The sequence below is a fragment of the Giraffa tippelskirchi genome, chromosome 6 (assembly GCF_054371585.1).
Source record: "Giraffa tippelskirchi isolate mGirTip1 chromosome 6, T2T-mGirTip1v1.2.pri, whole genome shotgun sequence".
Classification (NCBI taxonomy): domain Eukaryota; kingdom Metazoa; phylum Chordata; class Mammalia; order Artiodactyla; family Giraffidae; genus Giraffa; species Giraffa tippelskirchi.
The window spans coordinates 841,724-859,806 of NC_137280.1; the positions used below are offsets into that span (position 1 = coordinate 841,724).

At 40.7% G+C, this 18,083-nt stretch overlaps 1 protein-coding gene across 8 annotated transcripts in view; it reads right to left on the bottom strand.

Moving 5' to 3' along the window:
- COL14A1 (collagen type XIV alpha 1 chain) overlaps window positions 1-18,083 on the bottom strand; it is a 216,434-nt gene that overhangs the window by 163,418 nt on the left and 34,933 nt on the right. For all 8 annotated transcript variants that reach the window (XM_081504793.1, XM_081504789.1, XM_081504791.1 and 5 more), the window contains exons 6-7: window positions 1,351-1,506; window positions 248-367 (exon numbers count right to left, since the gene is read on the bottom strand). In XM_081504793.1, coding sequence (XP_081360919.1) covers window positions 248-367; window positions 1,351-1,506 — 276 coding nt within the window. The remainder of the gene's footprint in view (window positions 1-247; window positions 368-1,350; window positions 1,507-18,083) is intronic.

An 18,083-nucleotide genomic window follows, 5' to 3' on the forward strand; every position in this document is an offset into this window, starting at 1 on the left:
ACTCTTCCAGCTCAACCAAGCCCTTCCTGGGACATTACATGTGTAAAGCAAAAGGGATGAGATGTCTGCATGTAACTTCTAATGTGAGTTAGAGAAAAGAGCCATCTAAAAACTTTAAATGCTAGCTTGCTTTAAAAATACTATGGTAAAAATACTATGCTAGGACACACAAAGTGACAAAATGAAGCAATAAAACTCTTCTTTGGCGAGATATGCCGCCAAAGATGTGGACTAAACAAAAACATACCTGTCAGTGTATTTCCTCCCTTGTATGGTAGATTTCGGACAGCTTCGATCACCTCCTCTTTTGTGTTAAAGGCATTCAAGTGCCATTCTATTCTGGGGTCACCGCTATACTGAGCCAGACCTGGAAAAGAAAGATGAGAAGGCCCACCCAGAAATGATGGGTTACTCGAAGGTCCAGTGGGCCATTCAAGAGACTAGAATGATGAAGGGCCTAATTTCGGGGGTGGCAGAGGGGTCAGGGGTGGCTAAGTTTTGCAACATTTTTTTCTCTGTCTCACTGAGAAATTTCAAAGTGAGTTCCTGACATCAATTTAAAGACTTTTCAACATATCTGGAGGCTGATGGAATGTATCTATTTTCCAGAAGTAGGCACCCAATCAGGTATTTAGCATTTTTAAAAAATCTGATCATGTTTCTAGATAAAAGGTTTAGATTTATTTAATTTTTTTATTGAGGTAATATTGATACCAGCTTATACAACCTCATACAAGCTTCATGTGTGACATTATATTTTGACTTCTGTATACACTGTAGTGTTTGTATTTTGTTTTTATTCCCGAAGAAAAGAGTTTCCTTAAGGGCTATTTAGAAGTGAAACTAGGAGACTTTATATGATAAAGTGGACATATTTCTCAAAGATTTACAACTTTTTTGTTGTTTTTTTATCACAGCAAGAATTTGGCAAAAATTATCTCACACAATAAAACTTTTTCCAGTTGTTAACTAAACATTTCACTGGATTCAATTGCTTTTTAAATAAAAAGAAAACTTTTACCTGATAAATTCTTAAACCAATGGTAACTTTTAAATTATTATTTAAAATTATTATTAATAATAATAAAATAATAATAATTATTATTAGAGAAGATTTTGGCTTTCCAGAAAAACTGAAATATGTTCAATAATTAATTGAGTGACATTGTCATAGCAAAAATCAGTATAAATAAATATTTATTGATGCAAACTTGCCCTTTTGGGAACATTCCTATAGTTAAATCTAAAATTCTGAAAAACATTTTGGTAGAGAATCTTTGAAATTTCTTAAGAAGCTTCCTGGTGGTTTCACACTAGGAGCTGATGCTGTTAATTTAAAAAAAGATGCACCAATTCGTGTCTTCTCAGAGCCCACGTCAAATGCTGCAACCAGGTTTTCCAGAAAAGATCGAACCAGTCTGAAGTTGAATCTTCCAATACTCCATGAGCCATCGACCAGGATTACAATATCAGCAACAGCCGGCGTTTGACAGAAAAATTTCACTTCTGCAAAGTATAGACCAAAAAAGCACCTATGTTACTGTTGGAACTTTTAAAAGAATGAGTCTATGTTAATGTCTTTCAGGTAACTTGGTGCTAAGATTACAATAAAGTTCCTATTAAAGCAACCATACTTTTATGACCCTTCTTTAAATGCATTTTTACCAAGGGAGAAAAAAAATATGGTTAATACCTGGCAACCAAGCCAATGTTCTGGAAATAGTTAGCAAACACTGGCAGGTTCACAGCACGCTGGCAACTCGAGCCTTCTGCATATTTGATAAAGCAGTGTCTGTGCAAGAGCATCCAGCTTTGGGTTTTAGAGTGCAGATTCTTTCCAGGAAAGATCTCAGCAACACCCGCGCCGGAGGGTCAGCGGGGATGGGAAGGCGGCCAGGAAGCAGAGCGCACTCTCCTGCTCTGATAAGTCTGAGCAAGAGGAAGCGATAAGAGAAGCAAACACAGGCTTCCTGGATTCAAGGAAAAGTCAGGGCCATTTAATCTCAGAAAGACACGCAGACTTGTGCTAAAATAGGAAGGGTTTGTGGAAGAAGAAAGTTGGAAAAGAGCCCAAGAATTTCCCCCAATTCAAATCCTTTTACATATTGTGCCCGTGTGACTGTAAGATTTTATCCCTATAAGTCATTTCAGTAATTCATTTACTTAAATTAAGCTTCAGAATAAGGACTGAGAAAAGGATGCCCAGTGGCTGGCCTGGCAGTACCCTGAGGCTTGCCCTCAGGGTAAGTCTAAGCCCACAGAGACTGCGGGAAAGAGGCAAAGGCAAACAGAAGCCTTTGCGACAAAGAGGGCGGCTGTCTGATATGAGGTGAGTCTGTGCTAGATGAGGTGGAAACCGCCTCTCACAGAGCGAAAATACCAGAATGTATACCAGAAAAATGTCCCAATGCTGTCAGTGTCTTTAGAAGCTTTGCTTCGTACTGTAGTTTGTGTTTCCCAAAAGAATGGCTTCAGTTCAGTTCAGTTCAGTTGCTCAGTCGTGTCCGATTCTTTGCGACCCCATGAATCACAGCACGCCAGGCCTCCCTGTCCGTCAGCAACTCCCAGAGTCCACCCAAACCCATGTCCATCGAGTCGGTGATGCCATCCAACCATCTCATCCTCTGCCGTCCCCTTCTCCTCCTGCCCCTAATCCTTCCCAGCATTAGGGTCTTTTCCAATGAGTCAGCTCTTTGCATGAGGTGGCCAAAGTATTGGAGTCTCAGCTTCAACATCAGTCCTTCCAGTGAACACCTAGGACTGATCTCCTTTAGGATGGACTGGTTGGATCTCCTTGCAGTCCAAGGGACTCTCAAGAGTTTTTTCCAACACCACAGTTCAAAAGCATCAATTCTTCTGCACTCAGCTTTCTTTACAGTCCAACTCTCACATCCATACATAACTATTGGAAAAACCATAGCCTTGACTAGACAGACCTTTGTTGGCAAAGTAATGTCTCATATTTTGCTGAATTTTCACATTAGGACTGGAGATCACGAATATTTTGTGTGAGTGTATATGTGTGTGTATGTCCATGTCAACATTTTGAAACATTAAAATGACAATAAGACAAAAATTAAAATATATGTAATGACAAATAAAATAAACAAATCTTCATAAATAAACTGAATATGTATTTTCCTGGAGGGCAAACAGTTGACCTATTATGGTTAGGGTAGGCAGTTTCATACATAGCTCTGTATCTATAGGCCACATTTAGTAAAAGGATCTTGTGGGGGGTTTTTTTTTCCATTTTCAAGGAATACCTAGATCCTTTTACCAGATGGGGAAAAAATGTATTTGCCAAGGAAATACTCAGATGCTGATTATGTAAGCTAAACAACATAGCTCAACCCAAAGTTTATATATTATAGTTTTGGGCACCAAATCTCCCTTCTTTAATAGCCAAATACAAAATCACTACTACCTTAAGAGTCAGTCCTCTGTACCACACTGAAATATTCTAAAACAGAGCAATGTAAGAAGTCATGAGATAGAAATTAGTTTGTGTTTTGGAAATAATCAGAGAAAATTAAAGTCTGAAGAAGCTTTAAGAATCTATGTCCTCACTTTTTATGGGGAAACTTTCCTGAAATAAAAAGTAGTTTTCTTTTTATTCCAGAATTATTGGAGATATTATTTTCCTTTTTAACTAAAAAAAAATTTGTTTGGGTACATTGTATATAGGGTCTTAGAGAACAGTTTCTCTGCTTATTTGAAAGAGGACTATTAATACTGGTATTTTCCATTTTAAAGTTGTTTCCAATAAAAATGCTGTTAATTTAGCTCATTCAAGTTATGTTCACTTTGAGATAAAAATTCTAGATATCTCCAAAATAAGGTATAAAATTAATTGAATAGAAATTGGAAGATTGACAAATCTAATGATATTAAAATTTTTAAGCTGTTAATAAAAAAAAAACACGTTAAATAAAAAGATGAGCTGCAACTGGGAGAAGACATGTGCAATATGAAAGCTGATGGGGGTCCATGTGAGGAGCATGAACAGGAACAGGCACTGAAGAGAGTGGGGGACACAAGTGAGGTTAATAAATGAGAAAAGAGGACCCACGTGAGGAGCATGAACATGAACAGGTACGTAAGAGAGTGGGAGAGACATGCGTGAGGTTAATAAATGAGAAAAGAGGATCCATGTGAAGAACAGAAACATGAACAGGTATGTAAGAGAGTGGGGGAGATATACGTGAGGTTAATAAACAAAAAAAGAGAATGTTCAACTACACTGCTGATCACGGTAATAAAAAAAAACCAAGATCACAATGAGGTACAATTTGTGTTCACTCAGATGCAAAAATAATAAACTTAATACTATTTATAACTACTCCAAAGATAATGAAATATTTAGGTATATACTTACAACATGTGCAGGACCTGTGTGGTGAAAATTACACTACTGATGGAAGAAGTCAAAGAAGACATAAATCAATGGAGAGGTCTACCATGTTCATGGACAGGAAGACTGAACACAGTAGAGATGTCAACTACCCCAAACTGATCGACAGGTTTAATGCAAGTCCTATCAAAATTCCAGAAAAGTGTTTTTTAAGACATGGACAAGCTTATTCTAAAATTTACATAAGAAGGCATAGACCCTAGAATAGTTAAACAATCTTGATGAAGAATGATGTGGAAAGAATCATTTTACCAGACATTAAGACTGCTTACTGTGTTTAAGTAGTGGGCATTTCAGAGAGATAGACACCTACATAAGCGAAAAAGAGAAAAGCCAAAAACAGACCCATACAAATATGCTGAACAATATGGTTTTAAATCTAAATGTGATTTAAAAATCATATAGTGATTTTTTACCAACGTTCAAAAGTACTTCAACAGATGGTGTTGGAACAACTAATATGCATGCAAAAGAAAGAAAAAGAAAACTTGACCTAAACTCTATACTTTATACCAAAATTAATTCAAAGCAGATCATCAATTTAGAGGTAAAAAAGTGAAACCATAAAGCTTTTAGTAAAAAAGCAGGACAAAGTCGTTGGAATGTATGGCTCAGAGAAGAGTTCTTAGCATTAATACCAAAAGTACAAACACATAAAAAGAAAATTTGATCAACTGGACTCCATCAATATAAAATACTTTTGCTGGGTGAAAGCTCATGTGAAGATGAACAGACAAACCATAGACTAGGAGAAATATTTGTAAACCACACACTCAACAAAGGATTAGTGTCTAGACTATATAAAGAAACCTCAAAATTCACTAGTAAATAAAATCAAACAATCCAATTAGCAAATGGGTAAAACCTGAACAAAATATTTCATCAAAGATATGCCATTTGTATACCTTATTCAGATGGCAAATAAGCACATGAAAAGATGTTCTACATCATTAACTATGAGGAAAATACAAATTAAAATCACAATGAAATTTCACTATACACACCTATCCAAATGGCTAAAATAAAACACAGTGATAACAACAAATGCTGGCAAGTAGGTAGAGAAACGGTACCACTCACACATTGCTCATGGGAATATAAAATGGTATAACCACTCAGAAAGCAGTTCGGCAGTTTTTTAAAAAAGTATACATAGAAATCCCCTGGTGGTCCAGTGGTAATGAGGATGCCTGCCATTATAGGAGACATGGGTTTGATTCCTGGCCTGGGAAGATTCCACACGCCGTAGGGCAGCTAAGCTCGTGCCCCAGAGCTACTGCAGCCAGCTGCCCGAGGTCTGCACTCAGCAGCCAGAGGAGCCCCTGCAAGGAGAGGCCTGTGGACCACAAGAGGAGCCCCTGCTCACAGCAGCTAGAGCAAGCCACGCGGAGCAGCAGCGACCCAGAGCAGCCATGAATAGAGAGGTACACACATGAAATTACCATACAACCCAGCAATTACACTCAAGAAGACTCATTCCAGAGGAGCAACAACTAACGTACACACAAAAAACTGTACACAAGTGCTCACGGCAATTTGATTCATGATAGTCCCAAACTGAAATTAGTCCAATTTATTATTTTAAATAAATATAAATTCTTCTTACCCTCAATATTGTATTTAAAATTAAAGCAAAGGAGCAGAAGAAATGAACTTGAACTGTATTTTAATTCAGTTCTTGCCTTAATGTGAACTTTATCTAAAATGCAGTTCTGAAAATACAGATAGTACCAAAAAAAAAGGTAGACAGCTGATCATAATTGAAGGAAAGCACCCAATATATGGGCTGGTGGTGGTGCTTGGTGGTTTAGTCACTAAGTTGTGTCTGACTCTTGCGACCCCATGGACTGTACCCCGCCAGGCTTCTCTGTCCATGGGATTCTCCAGGTAAGAATCCTGGAGCAGGTAGCCTATCGCTTCTCCAGGGGATAGTCCCAACCCAGGGATTGGACCTGGGTCTCCTGCATTGCAGGTGGATCCTTTACCAACTGAGCTACAAGGGCTACCCCACAAATAAAAACAATACCTTGAATATCACCATTTGACTCAGAAGAAATAACTCCCATTATATCCAACACCGGCCGGAGGTGCCTGATGAGGCCGGAAGAAACCGACAGCCCTGTGTCTGGACGTCACGGCCATCAGGAGCCCTTGCTGCCCACCTGCTTAGTCCCCACACGAGCTCCAAGACATGTATCGTCACTATCAGTCCCATTTGCAGCTGGAAAGTGTGAAACACATGGGCTGCGTGATTTTCCCAGAGTACCACCCAGGGTAGAGGAAAAGCTTTGATCTGAACACAGGTAGTACATGAATCTCAGTGGCTCAAATGGTAAAGAATCTGCCTGCAATACAGGAGACCCAGGTTCAATCCTGGATTGGGAAGATCCCTGGAGAAGGAAATGGCAACCCCCTCCAATATTCTTGCTTGGAGAATCCCAGGGACAGAGGAGGCAGGCGGGCTGTGGTCCACGGAGTCACAAGAGTTGGACACAACTTGGCTACTAAACCACCACCACCACCACACCGACTTCAGTAATGTACCTATTACATCAATTTAGAAAGCAGGGGGACAGTCTCTAAGACGTGTCTGTGTCCCCATACCACTTGCCCCTGCTGTGTCCACAGTTGGCATATGCTACTTGCAAGCATCACTGTCTAGAACTTTGTTCTCTCCCAAATGAATGCACTTAGCACTTAAGTAGTCCACATAAAAAATGTCCCTTTTACAATAATATTACACCAATTGTACTGTGTTACTGACATCATGAGAAAATTTTATGTTGAGAATACAAGTTAATTCAGGGAGTTTGAATTAGTATTAAATCAGTCTACACAAAACCTATGTATATTAATTTCATATTAACTAACTTCCTGTATGAAACACATTTATTTATTAAACATATAGTTATTTAATATTTACTATATCCCTATTCTGAGCAACCAGGAATACAATTAAATTCCTACCTTCCAGCAGTTTAAATTCTTGGTGAGAGAAAACAGACTAACAGAATAATTTCATATTTTTAAAACAGCTTTATAGATATAAGCAGAATGATATAAAGAGTAGTGGAATTGGGGGTGGAAGTGTTACTTTAGTTAGAATGGTATGAAATTACCAAATTTAAACATTTCTTTTTAGAGCGTTCCTTTTGCTCTAATGACATAAAATTAAAGATCTAGTTATGGCTAATACAGAAATATTTACAATGTTTTACGGAGAAGGGTATTCACCAACTCTTTAATTAAAATAGAAAGGGGAGAATTAACAGAAGCAGCTTTTCTCTGCCAGGTAGACTCCTATTCATCCTTCAAAATCCAGGTTACACTTCATCCACTCCAAGAAGCTCTTCCAGCAGTCCTCAGATGGGATTCATTACCTGCTCCTCTTGACTGTCTCTGCATTAGTACACATGGTTTATTGTACTCAAAACGCCAGGCTATTATAATTTGTTTCCATTTCTATCTCTCTGACTATACTGAACTCTTTGAGAAGTGAAGGATTTGTGCCTTGTATTTTTATGTGCTTTGTCTGGCTGACGTCTTGGCACATAGTGCATTAATAAATGTAAACCACACTGAATTGTCTTGTTAAAAAGAATTCCTCTTTTCACATAATTCATACATACAGCAGAGCACTAGAAAACTAGACCATGATGGCTCAATTAAATGTGGGCTTTCCTCTTGCTCTGCTGAATGACCACACTGGGAAAGTAGACTATGGTTATTTAGGGGTCAGGGTGATTGTATCATGTTTGCTTGTCTTCCTTGATATTAATATTTTCCGATGCCAGAGGTAAAGCTAAATGAAAGGGGAGCAGGAACTATTTTTATTCACATTATCATAGTATGCACTCAGAAAATCTCATGATCATTTTCACCACAACTAATCTGATTCATTTAGTGCCTCTGAATCATTTTTCTCGATGCCACTAGCAAAATATCATGCTAAGCCATTCATTAACCAAGACATCTGAAGGAAAACTGTGGTCACAGAGTAATTTTTCACATAAATCTCTGGTAAGGTTGAACTCAAGTTTCCAAATCAAGCGTTTGCTTCCAAGACTGACTTGAAGTTATTTTCTTTTTTTTAAGAGTTAACAGCATTTTAACAGAGTTTTTCCAAGAAAACATACTGGTCATAGCAAACAACTTCTTCCAACCACATAAGAGAAGACTCTACGCATAGACATCACCAGATGGTCAGCATCGAAAACAGACTGATTATAAATTCTTTGCAGCCAAAGATGGAGAAGCTCTATACAGTCAGCAAAAGCAAGACCGGGAGCCGACTGTGGATCAGATCATGAACTCCTTATTGCCAAATTCAGACTTAAATTGAAGAAAGTAGGAAAAACCACTAGACCATTCAGGTATGACTTAAATCAAATCCCTTATGATTATACAGTGGAAGTGACTAATAGATTAAAGGGATTAGATCTGATAGACAGAGTGCCTGATGAACTATGAACAGAGGTTCATGCCTTTGTACAGAAGACAGGGATCAAGACCATCCTCAAGAAAGAGAAATGCAAAAAGGCAAAATGGTTGTCTGAGGAGGGCTTAAAAATAGAAAAGAAGAGAAGTGAAATGCAAAGGAGAAAAGGAAAGATATACCCATTTGAATGTAGAGTTCCAAAGAATAGCAAGGAGAGAGGAGAAAGCCTTCCTCAGTGATCAGTACAAAGAAATAGAGGAAAACAACAGAATGAGAAAGACTGGAGATCTCTTCAAGAAAATTAGATACCTAGGGAATATTTCATGCAAAGATGAGCACAATAAAGGACAGAAATGGTATGGAACTAACAGAAGCAGAAGATATTAAGAAGAGGTGGCAAGAATACACAGAAGAACTATACAGAAAAGATCTTCATGACCCAGATAGCCATGATGGTGTGATCACTCACCTAAGCCTGGCATCCTGGAATGTGAAGTCAAGCGGGCCTTAGGAAGCATCACTATGAACAAAGCTAGTGGAGGTGATGGAATTCCAGTTGAGCTATTTCAAATACTGAAAGATGATGCTGTGAAAGTGCTGCACTCAATATCCCAGCAAATTTGGACAACTCAGCAGTGGCCACAGGACTGGAAAAGGTCAGTTTTGTTTCCAATCCCAACGAAAGTCAAGGCCAAAGAATGTTCAAACTACCGCACAATTTCACTCATCTCACAGGCTAGTAAAGCAATGCTCAAAATTCTCCAAGCCAGGCTTCAACAGTATGTGAACCATGAACTTCCAGATGTTCAAGCTGGTTTTAGAAGAGGCAGAGGAACCAGAGATCAAATTGCCAACATCCGTTGGATCATTGAAAAAGAAAAGAGTTCCAGAAAAACATCTATTTCTGCTTTATTGACTATGCCAAAGCCTTTGACTGTGTGGATCACAATAAACTGTGGAAAATTCTGAAAGAGATGGGAATACCAGACCACCTGACCTGTCTCTTGAGAAACCTGTATGCAGGTCAGGAAGCAACAGTTAGAACTGGACATGGAACAACAGACTGGTTCCAAATAGGAAAAGGAGTACGTCAAGGCTGTATATTGTCACCCTGCTTATTTAACTTATGTGTAGAGTACATCATGAGAAATGCTGGACTGGATGAAGCACAAGCTGGAATCAAGATTGCCAGGAGAAATATCAATCACCTCAGATATGCAGATGACACCACCCTGATGGCAGAAAGTGAAGAACTAAAGAGCCTCTTAATGAAAGTGAAAGAGAAGAGTGAAAAAGTTGGCTTAAAGCTCAACATTCAGAAAACTAAGATCATGGCATCTGGTCCCATCACTTCATGGCAAATAGATGGGGAAACAGTGGAAACAGTGACAGACTTTATTTTTGGGGGCTCAAAAATCACTGCAGATGGTGACTGCAGCCATGATATTAAAAGACACTTGCTCCTTGAAAGAAAAGTTATGACCAACCTAGACAGCATATTAAAAAGCAGAGACAGTGCTTTGTGAACAAAGGTCCATCTAGTTAAAGCTATGATTTCTCCAGTAGTCATGAATGGATGTGAGAGTTGGACTATAAAGAAAGCTGAGTGCTGAAGAATTGATGCTTTTGAACTGTGGTGTTGGAGAAGACTCTTGAGAGTCCCTTGGACTGCAAGGAGATCCAACCAGTCCATCCTAAAGGAAATCAGTTGAATATTCATTGGAAGGACTGATCTTGAAGTTGAAACTCCATTGCTTTGTCCACCTGATGAGAAGAACTGACTCACTGGAAAAGACTCTGATGCTGGGAAAGATTGAGGGCAGGAGAAGAAGGGGATGATAGAGGATGAGATGGCTGGATGGCATCACCGACTCGATGGACATGGGTTTGAGTAAGCTCCAGGAGCTGGTGATGGACAGGGAGGCCTGGTGTGCTTCAGCCCATGGGTCGCAAAGAGTCAGACACGACTGAGCGACTGAACTGAACTGCATTTTACATTTGCTAAGAGCTCAGTGGTTCAAAAAGGGTTTTTCAATACATTGGCATATTCTGATTCTCACAACATTCTAGTGGGGAGCCATGACGGTGTTTAATTTTCAGAAAATGAAACTGAAGTTCAGAGAGACATGTGAATAGCTCAGTGGTTACAACAGCAAAGCCAGGACTAGACACTGGGTCTAGTAAATGTTTAGTAGGCTACCGGCACCATAGAAGATGTCCTCATATAATGCAACATGAGTGGTCACTAATTACCTGTCATATTAACATTATAAGTTGTCCATCTCCTGGAAGGGGAACAAGGGTTCATTTCAATTGCGTTCAGAGTTGACATTAATCAGAGTGAGCTAAGTGTTCAGTTAGCCCAGTCTTACTGGAGACATACCCTTCAAAGCATCCGTGACAGATGACTCCCCTAATTAAAACAGCACTCCCCATCACCCTCTTCCCTTATTCTGTTTTATTTCTCTTTGCAGAACTTCTTATTTCCTAGAAATACACCAGTGTGATGGTAAATTTTATGTGTCAACTTGACTGGTCCATGGGGTGCCCAGACATTAATTCAAATATTATCCTGAAATTATTAGGGAGGGTGCTTCTGGATGAGATGAACATTTGAATCCACAGACTGAGTAAAGTGGATTGGTAGCTGGTCCTTGTCTAGTTGATTAAAGAACTGAATAGAACAAAAAGGAACCTCTTCTGACTGCCTTGATTGGAACATCCGGCTCAAAACTGACACTAGCTTTTCCTGGGTCTCGAGCCTGCAAGGTCTCAGATGGGAACTGACACCATCAGGTCTCCTGGGTCGCCAGCTTGCTGACTGCAGGTCTCAAGACTCCTTAGACTCCACAATTATGTGACCCAGTTCCTTAGGATAAATCTTTTTCTGTGTTTATACAGATCCTACTGGCCCTGCTGCTCTGGAGATCCCTAACCCATATAATTATTGATTGACTGACTGATTGCAGCAGATGCTTTATACCGCTTCCTTTCTTTCCAATAATAAAAAGACTTCCCATAATGACTGCTTTCCTCAGGTGATTTGCATATGTCTTTTCCATTTAAGCCTGATATTACTCCTATAAGACAGGTGTTTCTTTTCACCCCATTGAAAAAGAAAGGTTAAGTAATCAGAAAGGTTAAATAACTTGCCTTTCATCACACGCGGAGCAGATCGAAAAGCTGGAATTCAAATCTAAGACTGACTCCAAAGCCTGAAAGATTTAGCTATTGTGCAACTCAGCTCCTATGAGAGAAGTATTTGAAAGAAAGGAAGAATAAAATAACAGGGAGGAGGGGTGCGGCAAGAGGGAGAGAGGGAGGGAGAGAAGGAAGGGAAGGAGAGAGGAAGGAGGGAGAAAGGATGGGAGCAGGGAGGACGGGAGGGGAGGTTGCTAAGCTGTGCCTTTAGAGACAGCTGGAGGTCTCAGTCATGCACGCTCGTCCCGTGGCCAACCCGGGGAGAAGCAGACCGCGACATTTGCAGGCGTGTGAAGCCCCATCCCTGACCCACAGCAAGCGAACGTTTCAGCTGTCACTCAGATCTCTGCATCTTAACAGTAACTGGCAATCCTGTAAACACCACCTCCATCACACTTCTCTGCTCACAAACTGGAAGGGGCTGGGGGGAGACGTGGCGGCTGCCTTCAAATATCTGAAGGGCTGTCGTACAGAGGGGGCTAGGAGTGTCCTAAATGCCCACAAGAAGACAGATTTCAGCTCGTGAAAGAGATTTCCTTTTTTAAAAGTTTTGTTTATCTGTAGCCGGTCGGGTCTTCTGCTGTTCGGGCCTTCCTCGAGTCGCGGTGAGCGGGGGCTCCAGCCGCGGTGCGGGGCTTCTCATCGTGGGGGCTTCTCTTGTTGCCGAGCAAGGGCGCGACGTGCCCAGTTTCGGAAGCTGCGGCTCGCGGGCTCCGGGTCACAGACTGGGGAGCTGCGGTGCACGAGCTTAGTTCCTCCAGGGCCTGTGGGATCTGCCTGGCCCAGGGATCGAACCCTTGTTTCCTGCATTGACAGGCAGATTCTCTACCACTGAGCCACCAGGGAAGCCCAGGAAGGAATCTACTAGTCGAGACTCGCAAAGCACTGCTTCAGGAACAGTGAGAGCTCTGTCTGCGACCGTGGATGCTGGTCAACCCTCAACAGCACGGCTGCAGAGCCTTCCCTGTCCCCTCAACTGGAGAACTACAGGGATCTCAAGGCTACCCTCCAACTCCAAATTTTAAGATTATTTCCTTCCTTCCCTATCAAATTAAGCCTGAACTGTTCACAGGGCTCTTCAAAGCTCCCCATACGTGAGCTCCGCTGGACCTGTCAACACTGACTTCTCACCTCATCCCAATGCAACCAGTCCTCTTTCCCCCAAAACGTTCTCGGCTCTGAGACCTCTGACTTACTACTACCTCTCCACCCTCTTCCGTGTCTTCCTATCTAACCTCTCCAAAGGCTCCCTACTGCAAGATACCTATAACAGGCTTTATTTCCTTCAAAAATATATGTGATCCTTTTAAAACACTTTTAGATAAAATCAGTTCTCAAGTTTTATTTGTACGATGACTGACCTGGTTATTTCCTGACTTTCATATGTTAATGCTGACCCAAGAGAGGCTATTTTGTCTGATCACCTCTATTTAAACACAGAACCTATTCAGGAACTGGTGTATTACACACACATGCATTTTCAGCTCTGTCTATAAGAGCACGTGATTTGGCCTTATGTTTACTTTAGTTGTTCAAGGTGATTTTCTGAGAACATGCAATAGCTCATTCACCCCTGTTATTCCAATTCACCAATAACAAACAGACTCTGACATTCTGCAATGTCTCAAGCTGAAACACCTGCTTTATTTGACACCATCAGCCCTGCAGGTATAGAAATGAGATACTTCATAGAAAATTCTCAGACAAGAGAGAAGGTATCAGTCGGACAAGCCCAAGCACTGCTACGGGCTGAGCCTCTGCCAAAGTCTGGAACAGTGCTCACAGCTGTCAAATATCTGATCTCACACAAGATGTACTACAAGCTCTTTTATAAATGAGGACACTTGAACACTTGGCATATTTAAGGAAGAGCTACAAAATATATTGCTGTTGTTGTTCAGTTGCTAAGTCGTGCCTGACTCTGTTGGTGATGCCATCAAACCATCTCATTCTCTGTCGTCCACTTCTCCTCCTACCCTTAACCCTTCCCAGCATCAGGGTCTTTTCTGATGAGTTGGCTCTTCACATCAGGTGCCCAAAGTACTGGAGCTTTGGCATCAGTTCTTCCAATGAATATTCAGGACTGATTTACTTTAGGATGGACTGGTTGGATCTCCTTGCTGTCCAAGGGAGTCTCAAGAGTCTTCCCAGTATATATATATATATATATATATATGTATATAATACATATTTTACCACTGCACAATTCACAGGTTAAGAATGATAAAATTTGCTGGATGCCAACAGAAAAGATATCAAAAATCCTTTAAAAATGTCAAGAGTGATTGAATTTAAAATAAATCTAAAAAAAAAAAAGAGCGGTTGGGTGTAAGGGACTCAGGGAAAACAGGAGCGCTTTGCTAGGAGAGTTTCAGCCCCTTGCCCTCAGGGAAACCTTACAATTTTATGCACAGGTGTAATGTACTTTGCAGGTATTCAATGATTATTTTCTGAATGATTGATCCTATTTCATGCCTTTTTGAGTTCCTGAAAACATGAATTATAATGCTTCACAGCAAAGCAAAAAAATGAACTCTGTTCATTCTCCTTCTCTAGGCAACAATTATAAATATATGATGATGAGGAAGAGGAGGAGGAGAATGAAGAAGGAGAGAATGATGAAGACAGAGAGGAGGAGGAGCACTATGGAGCGTATTCTAGGGGCCAGGCGTCCTTTAGACCCTCACCTGCGTGAATCCCAACCACGACCGAGCCCCAAAGTCCGGCTTATGAGTGAACTCACCCCCTTCCCCTTCTCTTTAAAAGCAAGCTCTAGCCAGCATTAACCTACGAAACACACCCACCCCCTCTGCATTAGCTAATCTTCTGACTCCTGCATCACCAACATTAAACGTCCACCAGTTCCACCCTGGTCAAACTAAACTCAGAGTGCTGGGTTTAGTGGATTTAAGGCCCATGATAGTTACTGGAAAAACCAGTAAACTTTCAAATTGATCTCTTAGCTGCAAGCCAAGAACCATAAACGTATTATAGAAAGTAAGCAATTTCAGTAAGTGAAAATACACGTCAGGAGTGATCGCACGCTCTGGCTGTGCCCAACCATGACTACGTGTGTGCTGCTCCCCAAGGAAGGCATGGGGCACACGCACACACAGAATCCAGGCCAGACCCTGCCTGCCAGGATTACCAGTTGGTTCCCACTGTTTATCTCAATGTCAGCACTGGAGGGCAGCCACCAAATCTCTTCCATGCGTTTACTGTTAAGTCACTAACACCAAAGAGGGGGTCCTTGATGCTGTTAATTTATGGAAACTATACATTCTAATATTAACAGAAAATAACCATTAGCACTATGTTCGAAACACTATACATATTAACTTATTCAATGTTAATTAGGAGCATTCATGGTTTAGGTAGGGAAAAAGACAAAATGTGAGGTTATGAGAAGCAGGAACCACATATATGAGAGTCATATATATATGTCATAGCAGAGACATTACTTTGCCGACAAAAGTCCCTAAAGTTAAAGCTATGATTTTCCCAGTAGTCATGTGTGGATGTAAGAGTTGGAACATAAAGAAAGCTGACTGCTGAAGAATCAACAGTTTCAAACTGTGGTGTTGGAGAAGACTCTTGCGTGTCCCTTGAACTGCAAGGAGATCCAACCAGTCCATCCTAAAGGAAATCAGTCCTGAATATTCACTGGAAGGACTGATGCTGAGACTGAAGCTCCAATACATTGGCCACCTGATATGACGAGTCAGCTCATTGGAAAAGACCCTGATGTTGGGAAAAACTGAAGGCAAAGAGAAGGAGGGGCAGGGGCTGAGATGGTTGGACGGCATTACCAACGCGGCGGACATGAATTTGAGCAAACTTCGGGAGATAGTGGAAGACAGAGGGGCTGGTGCAATGCAGTCCGGGGGGTCGCAAAGAGTCCGACATGATTAACAGCTGAACAGCAGATGAGAGCACATTCTACGGAGCTAAGGCTTGGGAGAGGAGGGCCTTTCTAAAATCTCCAGGGGGCTCCATTAACACTCCCCCTCAGCACCTCTGGGAGTCCTGACTCTGGCCTGGGTTCTCAGCACTGTGTACAACTTACTTCTTAAGACAGCTTTCTCAATCACCAGTGCCCTCAGAATCCTCACTGCCCAGGCACACACCTCACGGGAACTAAAAGAGGAAGCCTGCTTCTGTCTACAAAACCCCTCAAGGTTGCCGCCTTAGCCCAGATAGTCATCATTGCAATAGATACACGCTGAAACAGCCTCTACTGACACGGGGGCTCAGGAAAGGCCTCTCCATAGATGCGCTAGTGACTAAAGGAAAAGAACTGCAGATGTTCCTGAGGATTTATCAGAACGTATATTAAACATCACTCTCACTTTACACTGTTTCTTTCCCTGTGTTCAATTCATTTCACTCAATCCTAGATTTTAGAAAGGCAAGAGGAAGGTGCATCGGGGAAAAGAATGGAGAACTTAGGACATTTTAGGAATATTTAGCTATAGCTAAATTCTGGGATCAAACTCTAATCCACGGATGCAAAACAGATTTCACCCTGATTGCCATTCTTTATGTAGTGCCTGGCAAAGAATGCTAAGCCAAAACTCAGCTGAGAACTTACACATAAAATCCTCCATAAAAATATTTAGAATTTTTTTTCAAAAAAATGCAAGGAAGGTAATTCAGAAATTAATGTTTGGTTATTTAAAGGAGCTGAGTAAAGCTGGCTGAAAGAAACAGGGGAAGTCATACTTCTTTAGAGTGTTACGTTTTTGTACATTTTTAAACTTTTGGAACCACATTAATGTTTTATGTATTCACAAATTAACCTAACTGTATTAAAAACGAATAGCAACACCACAGTGAAGAGGGACAAAAAGAACTAACACAAGATCCTTTTGAACACAGGCATTTTATTATATACCCCACACTAAAGGCAAATATTGAATTCTAGTTATTAGAATTTTTTGGTGTGTATATAGATTAGCAATTCTGAAACTGTTTTTATGATTGAGCATATAAGTAGATGCATTTAAGATTTGGGGAGTCATGTTATCCAACACTCTTGAAAGGGGAGTTATAAATGAGGAAAAAGAAATGCTAGAATAAACTCTGTGATATGGATATAAGATAGATACAAGATACAATAAGAGATGATAGGTAGATAGACAACGGTGTGTGTGTGTGTGTGTGTGTGTCTGTATACTCTCAGCAAACAGGGCCTAGAAGCAATGACAACCCAGAGGCATAAAGACATCTAGTACCCACATTTTGGTATCTGAATACCATTCTCCATAAAAGGAAACTAAAACTCTTTAAAGAAGCTGTTGATTTCAGAGCAGGGCAGAAAAACTATGAGGAGCCTGGAATGCAAGGTTTGTGCCAGAAAGTAAGGAAAAGCTTAGAGAATAAGGGGGTTATATTAAAAGGTCATAAGAGGGACTTCCCGGGAGGCCCAGTGGTTAAGACTCCAAGCTTCTAGTATGGGGTACGGGTTCAGTCCCTAGTCAGGGAATGAAAATCCCACATCCTGTACAGTGTGGCCGAAAGAGAAACAGGGCATAGGAGACTGAACTAGCTCCCACTGAGCAGTTCTGGAATGATCTGAGCATCAAAATATATGACAGTAATGGATTACAATTCATCACATGCAATAAAAATTCATAAAAATTATATAAATAAAAAAATATGGAAGAAGGGAAAGATCTCCCCTACAGTAGAATGCCACCTAATAAATGCAGGCTAAACAATGAAGCCACAAAAATTATCATTTCAGAAACATTACGGTAGTCACTGACTCAGGCAAGAATCATCAATGGATGTTAAAACAAGTGGGTAAAATGGTAATAAGGAAAAACAATGTTTACACAGTGCCATATGAATTTGTAACCACTGACAAGCTCAGAGCATCCCCAAAAGAAATTAACATAAAAGGGCTCCAATCTGGCAGCGACCAAGAGCACCTCTCTGGAGGTGCACACTCGTCAACCACGCCACGAAGAACTCCCACAAATGAGGGCACAAATTAAAGTGACATATCAAACAAGGGAAAAGCTCCAT